The following is a 12,355-nucleotide window of genomic DNA, read 5'->3' as shown; positions in this document are numbered from 1 at the left end:
TTGTATTCCTTTTTGTTGAGTATGAAAACAAAGTACACAAATATGCAACAGAAAATATTTCATGCCTATGCTAATTGCAATGCTGTGTTTATCATCTGTAAAAAAAAAAAAAAATACATAAAATAGAATTATTTAAAAGTAGTATTAACCCCCCAAGACAATAACATTTTCACATGATTGCTGCTTACTATAAATTGTCCAAATGAATCAAAATCAACTCTGTAAAATCAACCGCGTTTCCTGATTGGTTGTGAATCTACTATCCCAGTATGTTGATAACTATACTGAAATAAAGTTGTGAGATTGAAAACAAATTTAGTACATCTTCCTAGTAGCCACGTGTCTTAAAAATGCAGGAAAGGATGAGAGAACTTTTGAAAAAAATCTTTATTTCCCACCCCCCCTACTTCATGCCCTCAGCGCACACATATTATCCTTGTTAAAAAAATAAAAGGGCATATATTATGCTTTGTATATGTCAAAAATACTTCTAAAAGCTACCAAATATTGGAAAACAGCATATTTTAGGTTTGCTCTTGTGGTTACTTTGAGGCCTAAGAGTTGGCAGTATGGTGTTTCTTTTCAAACATGCCATTTTCACCAAGTTAACATCATTGAAGTAACATGGAAATAACAGCCAGTGCTGGCCAAGTTCAGGATAATTGTAGGCTTCAGCTGTGATTGTTGCCTGAACTCTGCCAATACATTTATTAACTGCAGCTACAGCCACCATAATTTAACAGGCTAATAAAATGTGCAATAATAGAATAAAGTTTAATAATGTTTCCAATCAAAACTTCTCAGGCATCTTTTACACCTTAATTTTGTTTGACCATTTTTAAATGTTTTCCAGTCTGCTTCAATTACAAATAAGACAAAAGTGTTTTATCACCATATAAAAGATAGTTATCTTTTCCCATAACTGGTTTTCTTCAAGATGTGTTGCTCATGTCCATTCAACTTAGGAATGTGTGCTCGTCACATGCACCAGAACCAGAAGTTTTCTCCTCAGCAGTATATATAAGGGACAGGCTTTAGCAACTTCTGAATTGGAGGACACGTGCCACAGTATATAGAGCCCCCACCATCTCTTCCACCTTTAGTTCTTTCTTGCCAGAATCTCCAACAGTGGGCAGAGAGGGTGCTTTGTTGAATGGTCATTAGCAATACATCTCAAAGAACACCAGTTATGGAAAGAGGTCCCTGTCTCTTCTTCTTCTTCAAGTGACTGCTCATGTCAACCTAAGAGACTCCTAGCAGAACCCCCTGGTTGGTGGGTAGATTGCAACACAGCTCTGCCAAACTGAGCAGCAATCCCTAGTTTGCTAAGTGATGATATAGTGTCTGTGACCGTGTGCGCTGAGACCAAACTATGGCTCAACTGATAGCCTGGATCACAATGCGTGCTAGCCAAGGCTGTCTAGGGTGCCTTTTCTGCAGTTGCATGGGCTCTGACAATCAGCAGGTACAGGGACCTTCCAGGTACAGCTCGTAGCGTGACTATATACAGCAGGTGATTCAGTTAGAAATCCTCTGTGTGGACTTTAGGAGGGTCTTCATCCGATTGGTCACAATGAGTTGGTTCAACTTAAAGAAAAGCTTTGGCCAGTCTAGGTAGAAAGCCAGTGCCCTTTTTATGCACACAGTATAAAGGTATCTCTCTTCACTAAGCTTACAGGGTTTGGGATAGAAAACTAAAAGGAAGATGTCCTGGTTCATGGGGAAAGAAGATACCACCTTTGGAAAGTGGGTCTGTCCCATGAAAGCTTACCTAATAAATTAGTTTGTTAGTCTTTATGGTGCTACTTGACTGCTTTTTTGTTTTGACGCCTTTGGAAAGAATGCCAAGAGGGATGTAGTTGAACCTTTTCCTTATAGAAAACAGTATTGAGCAGCTCCAATGTCAAGCTCGCAACTGAGACACCTGTCTTGGTGATGTCACCGCTACCATGAAAGCCTTCCATGAAAAATGTAATAAAGAACATGAGGCCAAGAATACTAAGGGTGGACTCATATGAGTCTAGAGAGAAAAGACAATTGGTATTCTTCAAGATGTGCTGCTTATGTCATTTCACATTAGACATGTTTGCTCACTAAGTGCACTGGTGTCAAAAGTGTTACTCTTTCAGGGATCGGTAGGGGAGTGGTTAGGGGGATCTCTTGAGTGGCACTAATATAAGGGACACTGCATGCTCTCCCCCTCCCCAGTTTCTTCTAGCTGAAAACATTGACAGTGGGTAAGAAGGGCAAGTTGCAGAATGGACATAAGTAACACACCTCAAAGAATACCAGGTACAAAAAATGTAACTGTCTTGAGTGATTGCTCATGTCCATTCTACATTACCTGACTCCAAGCAGTACCCATGAATGCAGGTAGGAGTTGATGGATGTGTTGATTACAGCACAGCTCTGCCGATCCCAATGTCATCTCTAGCCTGCTGCATGATGGAGTAATGGGCTGTGAATATGTGAACTGAATACCATGTCATTACTCTGCATATGTCCTGTGTTGGCACATGCACCAAGGCCACTTACAACACCTCAGCCCTGGTTGAATGGGCCGGCACAATCTGCGGCAGAGGAAACCCCAGCTAGGTCACAGCAAATCCAAATACACCAGGTACACCTATCCTTCAATTTACAAACTTTTGATTTATGATTTTTCATTACAACAATGTAAATGTATACCTATTTTTAAATTTACAACCTTCATCTGAAATGTCCACTTCGAGAGTAATGAATGCAGAGGCATACAGAAGAATGCCTAGTAATTCCCTCAGCCACCCAGCTCTTTCCAGTTAGTTCGCGTGATTCGTTGTTTGTGTCATCTTGGTTGCGAGTGATATTAATCTTCAAATATCTTTGTTATTTGTGATTATCTTGGGTCCTAGATGTGAAAAAGTTCCTCAGGAGCTGTCACTAAGGCCAAGAAAACAAGAAAAGCAATAGCCATGGCAACCAAACAAAGTTATTCAAAGAACTGAAGAGGGCCAGTAATCAAAACATATATGTTTGGCAATGAACTTGGCAGCATCGATAGTTTGTATGATCTTCGTGCAGAAAGAAGAGATAAAAGAAATGGCAGAAAGGTATGTTGGTGGAGCTAAAAGTTGCATCAAATAACAAAGGCCAGGGATACAGTAATAAACTTGAAAGACAATACATTGGATCGACAGCCATAACAAATTCAACATGCCTTTGAGATTTCTCATCAAAAGAGAGAAAGGCCTCTCTTTCTTTGAGGACCTGAAGAAGAAAGCCAAGGTAGAGAGGCAAGCTGGGACTTCCAAAGTAACTTTGAAAGCAAGTCACGGTTACTTTGAGTGTTTTGAAGTGCATTCAGGTAGCTAACATTTTCCCAGTGCATTGCATTGATTAATTGATGAAGGTGGATATTTTCCAAAACAAATCTTTCATGTTGACGAAATGGGGCTTTTCTGGAAAAGAATGCCGTTTCAAACCTTTATTTCAAGGGATAGAACAAAGGTAACAGGTTTCAAGGCCTCGACAGATTGACTAACATTACTTCTTGGTGGAAATTTGGACGGAGACATAAAATTGAAGCCTCTCCTTGTTTACCATTCAGAAAATCCAAGGGCACCTAAAAATGTAAACAAAGAATGATTACCTGTCATCTGGCATTGCCATCAAAAGGCATGGGTGACAAAGCAGGTTTTTGCTGATTACATAATAAGCTACCTTTCATCATTCATCTAAATATTGTGCTGAAAATAATCTGGATAAAAATGTCTGCTAATCCTTGATAAAGCTCCTGGTCACTCTATCAATGGCAATAACATCTGAGTATTTTTCACCCCAAAATACCATTTCCATCTTTCAGCCAATGGATTTAAGGCATTACTGCTATATTCAAAGCTTATTATCTGCAACTGGAGATGAGGTATCTTGTATCTGCATGAGATGGAGAAAACAAGCCTACAATTAAGCAGTTAGGGAAGAATTACACCATCAAGATGGCTATAGAAAATATCACAACTGCATGGAATAAAATTACTCAAAGTATCCCAAATGGGGTTTGGAAAAAGCCATTGCTGAAATATATTCAAGATTTCCATGACTGTGGGTGAAGTGAAAGACATTCAAATTCTATCGTACAACTGGCAATTCAAGCAGGATTCAATGAGGTAGACACAGATGATGATCAAGACCTGTTATCACAGGGTGAAGAATTGACTACTGAAGAATAAACCTTTCTGTAGCCAGCCGGATTACCAGAAAAGGAGGAGGAAGAATTGCATAAACTACAAAAAATGCCAGACACTAAAACACTCAAAATTCTTCAGTGTACTGGAGGCAGCTACACAAATTCTTGATGACAATGACCCAAACTTAGAATGGAGTTCAGCATGCAAGCAACAAATACATGAAGCCATTTGATGCTATCAGGAGCTGTATGACAGGAAAAAGAGGGCTGCAGTACAAAGTTCAATTGTATTGTAGGAACAAAGTCTGGACACCGTGTATGAAGAAAGCAGGAGGGTTTATTACACACAGCACTGGTGGAGTGCCACTTCACCCATCAGGACTCTGTGGAGCACTGCCAGACAATAAATTACAATTGCTTTTATAGATTATTGGTGGGCCAGGGGTGGGGGGGAACGATGGCATGGGTGTTACCCAAACCCGGACAGGTCCTAGCAGCAAGATGAAATGAGCACAATAAGCAAATAATCTAAAAAGGTTAGAGTTTCCCCGTCCATAGCTTATAGAACATTTTATCTCTAGTACAAGTGGTTTTCCTTAACAAGTTACTCAAACAAAACAGACATGCAATAACATCTGTGTGTCTAATCGGATGGATGATGCATCTACAAGAATAATGATGGCACCTTTACCTAGGCACATTCAGGGGTGCTTACCTAGAAGATTAAAGCAAAAGAGACAGTAACAGCACAGAGCAATAACATTTGTTGTGATTACCAGCCTGGAATAGCAAATTGGATGGTGCTATATCCTGGTTCTCATTTGCATAACCTTTTCTTGGAATGTGGTTGCCAGGGCAACTATCCCTCCCTCCAAACGCCAGGGCCCTGTCTGAGTTGAGACAACCTTCACTGGGTCTTGTGAGTGAGATGGGGGGCAAGGGGCAAGCGGGGATAACCCTCCATTCACATTAACAAGGTTTCTGAACTATAAAATTATAGGCCTACTCCAGACTTAAGGATTTGAATAGGAGGTCTTTAGCGGAATACCACAACCTGCCTCAGAAATTTCCATCCTACAGTATCATTTTTTCAACCCTCAACCTCGTCATTCCTCCTAAACCCTCATCACCAGCAGCTGATCCTCAACCTCAAAAGCTGAAGAAAAAACCCCAATTAAGAAGGTTTAAGTCACTATGGAGCTGTTTCGGATGATGATGCAGATAATCCCATGCAACTTGCAGCAACACCACCTTTTTTTACCACTATCTAAGAACTGACTGGTGATAACAAATGTTATAAAAAGCAATAAAGTAGCACTGTTCTTATTTTATGATTGCATAGTATTATATGTGAGAAAAATATTGGGTGATTTTTTTTGGGGAGGAGTCGGGAACAAGTCAGAATTGTCTACATTGACATTAGTGAGAATTTAATTTCCGATTTCATTCTGCAACCCCCATGTAATTTGAATTTCTGTGCACGTTAAGGGGAGGGGAACCAGGCTATAGCTTGGTTCCTGGATCCCTTGGGCTTGCAGGACCCGGGAAATTGACCAGTCGACCCACTTGCAGAACCCAGGAAACTGACCAGCAGGGGTTTCCTGTCGGGGTGGCAAGAGTCAAGTTTCCCCACTCCTAGTCAGGGATGGTGGCCTGACTCGTGGCTGCTGCTCCTGTCAAGGACGGCAGTTGTGTTAACCCAAGATATGCACAACCTGGTTGTGTGTATCTTGAGGGTTTACCGTACCAAAGACTTCTCTTTTAGCAAAGGGTTGAGGATTGAGCTCCCCCAGCTGTTGCTATAAAACATCAAGGGCATGTTGACTGTCAAGGTTCTGACCATTCTGCCTGACAAATGGGGAAGGAAGATGGAAAAGCAGGGCTCAATGAGCTGGGAGAGCACCACACAACAGAGCGGAGTTGGGTTCAACTGGCACTGCCTGCATAATAAATACAGGGGGAAGATGGAAAGAGGCAACCCCCTGCTGCTGCCATTGGTGGTCACTGAGCACTGCCCCAGGCAATGCTCCGCTTTCCCACAGCTGTCATGGGGCCCCCAAAGCACAGGGCCTAGAGTGGCTATCCTATGGATGGGATGGCTTTGCTCTCATGAGATGATCCTTGAACAGTGAGGGGGAGAAGGGGTAGAAAGTAACAAGCATGTAACCGCATGCCATCATGGGGACAACACATCAGTCTGATATTATGCATACTCAGGAAGGTAAAAAGGGAGAAAGTCAATGAGCAAAAAGGGGAAGGAGCGATCCAGGGAGCTAAGTGAAGTCTTTAACAATCCTAGAAGGAAACCACAACTATAGAGAAACTATATAAAATAACCCACTGGGGAAAAAGAGTTCAAACTAATGAAAAGCAACAGTTCAAACTAACTGAAACTGAACAGATCCAGCACCATAACTGGTGCCAAGAAGGAACTAGGACAGGGGGAGCCAGCAGCCCCTATACTCTGCAGCATGCACATGCCATGCCCGAGGGCACCACAGCCAGCCCCATATGGACACTATTGAGGGAAAAACTCCCAGCATCAGTGCATGGACTGAGCATGTATACCTAGGTTGAATGGATATAAACAATCACTCAAAGAACCACAGTGTTTAAATAGCTCAAGATATGTTAATTGTAGCCTTGTGTTAAAAACATCTGCATGATTTGTGGAAGAATCTGATGTAATTTCACTCCCTGTGCTTCATCAAATACAATTAATTACTTACTAGAAGCATCCTAAAAGAAGACATATTAGCACATGATGTGGTAAGGATATAGCATTGAACAGAGTACTATAGAGGGAGAGGACTGAGAGTGAACCCTATTTGAGGGGATTAATGTGAGGAAGAAATTTGCTTAGAAGTATTCCCAACAGAAACAGACTTACAGAACCAGCTGCTGCCCCTGAAGTAAAGCTGATCATAAATGTTGGCTCACGTGCATCACATATCTTGCACAACTTCTTCTTGAAGCGTTCATAGTTATACCAGTATATTGCTATGGAGGGGGGAAAAAAATCTCTGAAACCAGAAACTTGCAACAAGCTACATAAATCTGCACAGTAAACAAAGAAACAACTCCTCATTCCCCTTCTGTATCTTCTATGTATCTAAAATACTACTATTTAGCAGCTCTTATCCTAAGAAAAGGGAAGAGGGATAGCTCACTGGTTAGAACATTGGCTTTGTAATGCCAAGGTTGTGAGTCCAATCCTGGAGGAGGCCTTTTTCTAGGGCAGGTTAAATTTCAAAAAAAAGTCTGTCAGGGATTGTGGTAAGTCCTGCTGTGAGTGAGAGGTACTGGACTCACTGAACTCTTCAGGCCCCTTCTAGTTCTATGAAGTATACATCACTCCATGTTTCCAAATGTCAGAGCAAAGAAAGGGGAAAAAATCCAAATTTAAAAAGGGAAGAAGCCAGAAAAAAACAGAAAGAGAAAGGAAGAGAGGGTTGGCATAAATCAAAAGGCAGGGCACTAATGAAAGTTGCAGTCCACGTATTCATGAAAACACTGAATGAGTAGCCTATGCAACCAATAGTTGTACTGTTCTTTTTTAAAGCAACAGATCAATAGACTGAAAACTGGGTATGTATCTGAATGTGTGATATCAGTCATAAATACATATATACATAAATACATACATGCATGAATACATATTATATTGTTCGGTTTAGTTCAGTATGCATGACTGCACACCCATACGTTGCGTATCAGTGACAGAGAGAGAGCCATGTTAGTCTGTATTCTATCAAAACAAAAAAGCAGTCATGTAGCACTTTAAAGACTAACAAAGTAATTTATTAAGTGATGAGCTTTTGTCTGTCCCATGAAAGCTCGTCACCTAACAAATTATTTTGTTACTGTTTAAAGTGCTACATGACTACTTTTTTGTTGCATATTACTTAGAGGAAATCATAATTCAATATGAATATTTCACTTTCAGCAAATGTGGCTATAGAGCTTTATTTCTGTATCAAACTCCTACAGAGTGAAGGTATTTCAACTTACTGAAAAGTAAGTCTACAGCAAATTTGCAATTTTGAAAATTATCCAATTGCTGTTAATGTGCAAAAAATATGAACATTTCTTAAAAGGCTGAACACATCCTGTTTTTCCTCACATTCATACTCATAAAGCATAGGCAAAGGGATATTCACTTTTACACTAATTCTCTGTGATAGTCTCAGTAAGGGTTCTCTCTCTTATTCCATAGGAAAGCTATTTTTCATTTTATTTGAATTTAAGGTTTATAACAACACTGAGGTCTTCTTGGAACTTTGCTTCACAGACAAGTAGACTAAGGGCTTGTCTACACTACCTCCCTACTTTGACGTGAGGATGGTAGGTAGGGTGTTGGGAGTTTATTAATGAAGTGCTGTGGTGCATATGCAGCAATTCATTAAGCAAATTCCCCCACACGGCAACTTCGAAGTGTTAAACTTCAAAGTGCCGGCTCACGTCTACCCATGACTCACCCACCAGTACTTCAAAGTAAGGCGGGCTCAAGAGTAAAGAGCCTTCGAAGTACTGGCAAGTGAGCCGCAGCTAGACATGAGCGGGCACTTCGAAGTTTAAAACTTCGAAGTTTAAAACTTCGAAGTTGCCGCATGGGGGAATTTGCTTAATGAAGTGCTGCATGTGCACCGCTGCACTTCATTAATAAACTCCCAACACCCTACTTACCATCCTCCCTTTGAAGTAGGGAGGTAGTGTAGACAGAGCCTCAATCCTTCAAACACTTTGGAAAGGCAGCCCAAAATGTCAGCAGTACAGTGCTAAAACTGTTTGAGGAAAACAAGTCTCCTTCAAACAGATCAAGCAAGTTAGTACTAGCATATACAAAGCATATACAAAAATAACATATATATTAGCATCTGTTTGATGTCAGCATTTTCTGTAGAGTATTTCCAATATTTCAGTCCTCTCTCTAAGTCCCCGATCCCTATTGACATAAAATAGGTCAGGTTCTGCAAATTAAGTAACTGAAAAGAAGATGCAGGGACTGACATGGAGTCCTGAAGCATTTTCTGCAGATGGGACAAAAGAGGGCAAAAATATCAGAAGAGCAAAGCTGAAGTCACCCTTACATCCCCCACTGATTAGCTCTGATGTCATCCTTTCTTCCTCCCACTCCCATCTTATGACCTCCCCTTTCCCACAGCAGCAAGCAAGAACAAGGGTGAGTCTTCAGTCTGCCTCCTGCACCTACAATCCCTCCCAGATCCTTCACCCCAATCTTTTGCCCCCCAACATCACAATCCCTCCTGCCCCAGCTCAAAATTCCAGTCCCTTGCCTCAGGTCACAACTACCTTCTTCATCCATATTCCCTCCTAGACCCCACGCCCATTCCCGCACTTCAAACTCTTGTCCCTTCTGTACCCAACCTCCATTCCAGGCCCCACACCTCTTCATTAATATCATGGAAGAGTGCAGCCCTTAACTACTTTCCAAATTCTTAGTGGTCCCCTATCAAAAATTATTGCCCACTGCTGACTTGTGACTTGTTTTCCTTTGATCACATTTAGCCCAATTGTTCAAGAAATCATTGATAATATTATGTTATTTCAATTACTTATAAGAATGCCATACTGGATCAGATGAATGGCCCATCTACCCCATTATCCTATTTCCCAAAAGTGGTCAATGTCAGCTGCTGCCAAGGGAACAAACAGAATAGGTGATCATCAAGTGATCCATTCCCTGTTTCCTACTCCCAGCTTCTGGCAAACAGAGGCTAGGGATACTATCCCTGCCCATCAAGGCTAATATTCACTTATGGAGCTAGCCTCCATGAACTTATTTAGTTCTTTTTTGAACCTTTTTATTGTTTCTGGAGAAGAGTTAAACAGGTTGACTATACATTGTGTGAAAAAGTATGAATTTTTCATCTTAAAAGAATCACAGAATTATAGATGCTTAGGGTTGGAAGAGAACGTATGAGGTCATCTAGTCCACTTCCACATTCAAAGAACTACCAACCCCAACTAAATCATACCAGCCAGAGCTTTGTCAAGCCCTGCTCTCTATTTAATTCTACTTTCTTTGGCAAGTTTTCTAAAAGAAAAATCAGATGCTGCATGTAACTCTTAGAGCACTTTAAATATTGGCACTTATATCATAAATACTGATCTCTGGGCACAACTTCCAATAATGCTTCAAAAAGGCAAAATGTAGACAGAAAGTAACAAACATGCTCTGGAAGTTGCCAAGGATAGGACTCAAACTCACAGCATACTCACTGAGTGCTGGCCAGGTTCAATGGTCATAGCATATCACACCGAGCCTACATAGTTTTCGGCATTAGGCTGTCTGCAAAGCCTCTCACTTGCAACAAAGACCCAGTCTTGCAATACAGGAATCAGTACAGTACACTCTCACTGACAGACCAGTTTACCTAAGCTGAGCTGGAGTTACAAACTTAAACTTCAATAAATTTTGAAACACTGCTTCCCCAAAAGGTCAGGGGATGTCATACATTAGAAAAAAGATAAAGCTTGAGTGAATAAATTCAGCTGCAGAGGGTGATCATAAGTACAGCATAAACCCCAACTGTGCACAAAAAAGTTAGAGAAAGCTGGTGAAAGTCTAAATATTTCTTTAAAAGGACTATATCTGGGGAACTTCTTGATCAAGTTAGCCCTCATTTGGACCTTGACCTTAATCTTACCCCACATCTCAATGAGGCTCAGTGAATTTCAAGACAGTCCAATTCAGCAGATGGATTTTAAATAATTTAGAATAGCAAAGCACTATCTTATTCAGAGCTATGTTATTGAAGTATAAGGGAAAGATATAAGAGAACTGACAAATAAGTATTCTTATAATACAAACTTTGATGAGAGATAAATCCTTACCTGAGAAAGGTACATCTCTAAGAGCAGTAGGAAACCAGCCCTTCCAGAGTGAAAGCCAGCCATCTTTGGCCACTGTATTACTGATGCACATATGCAGTTGCTTGTAAGATAATATACGAGACTGCATTTTAGTTCTGATCAGCTCCAGTGGACTTAATACAGTTAATGAGCCCACTGAAAATGAGAAAAGACCACATTTCATTAGTAAGACTTAAAAACAACTAAATCTAGTAACAGAGCAATTTCATAAATATTAAAAATAATCAACTCTTCCCACACACTGTACATTTGCTTCCCTTCAGCCACAAGATCAGAGGCTAAGCTTACAAAGAGATCTAGGCATGGTTTAAATAAAATCAGGTTGACATATTGCATTTTGTGGTCTGTGCTATGGGAATGTTAACCCAATCCCAACTATGCCAATAGAGGAATTCTTCTGTCAACTGAGACACTGTCTCGTAGAGAGGGAGATTGTCTATCTTGTCAGAAAAACGTCTTCCACCACCATAAGGAAAATCTAACACTACAGTGCTATAGCAGCAAAGTTGCAGCACCATAGCTACAGCATACATTCCCTCACTGTGTGACAAACTGCACTAGTTTGCCATATACCAGGTGGCTATGTGGACCATTTTACCACACACTAAAAATATCATAATGCACATCACAAAACAATCCCAATTGCCAGTTAGTGTGTGACAAACCAGTGAGTTGATAACTGAAGCATGTCTCATTGCATGATAGTACCTGTTCTACACTACAAACTTAATTTAGAATCATAGAATCCTAGGGCTGCAAGAGACCTCAGGAGGTCATCGAGTCCAGCCCCCTGCCTAAAGCAGTTCTCAACCCTAACTAATTAAATCATCCCAGCCAGGACGTTGTAAAGCCGGAACTTAAAAACCTCCGGGGGTGGAGATTCTACTACCTCTCTTGGTAACACGTTCCACTGCTTCACCACTCTCCTGGTGAACTACTTTTTCCTGATATCCAAACTACACCTCCCCCTCTGTAACTTTAGACCACTGCTCCTTGTTCTGCCATCAGTCACTACTGAGAACAGTCTCACTCCATCCTCTTCAGAGCCTGCCTTCAGGAAGTTGAAGGTTGCTATCAAATCACCCCTCACCCTTCTCTTTTGCCAACTAAATAAGCCCAAGTCTCTCAGCCTCTCCTCGTAGGTCATAAGCTGCAGCCCCCTAATAATTTTCATTGCCCTCCACTGGACCTGCTCCAATGCATCCACATCCTTTTCATACTGCTGGGCCCAGAACTGGACACAATACTCCAGATGTGGCCTGACCAGTGCCAAATAGAGGCGGCTAATAACTT

At 41.0% G+C, this 12,355-nt stretch overlaps 1 protein-coding gene across 3 annotated transcripts in view; it reads right to left on the bottom strand.

The window, feature by feature from the left end:
• The window catches only part of SLC25A40 (solute carrier family 25 member 40), a 51,226-nt gene that overhangs the window by 15,528 nt on the left and 23,343 nt on the right, over positions 1 to 12,355 (bottom strand). For all 3 annotated transcript variants that reach the window (XM_074984781.1, XM_074984779.1, XM_074984780.1), the window contains exons 7-8: positions 11,024 to 11,197; positions 7,056 to 7,165 (exon numbers count right to left, since the gene is read on the bottom strand). In XM_074984781.1, the coding sequence (XP_074840882.1) occupies positions 7,056 to 7,165; positions 11,024 to 11,197 (284 nt within the window). The remainder of the gene's footprint in view (positions 1 to 7,055; positions 7,166 to 11,023; positions 11,198 to 12,355) is intronic.

Source organism: Carettochelys insculpta, chromosome 2 (assembly GCF_033958435.1).
Source record: "Carettochelys insculpta isolate YL-2023 chromosome 2, ASM3395843v1, whole genome shotgun sequence".
Taxonomy (NCBI): Eukaryota; Metazoa; Chordata; order Testudines; family Carettochelyidae; genus Carettochelys; species Carettochelys insculpta.
This window is presented reverse-complemented; position numbering and strand designations above follow the sequence as displayed.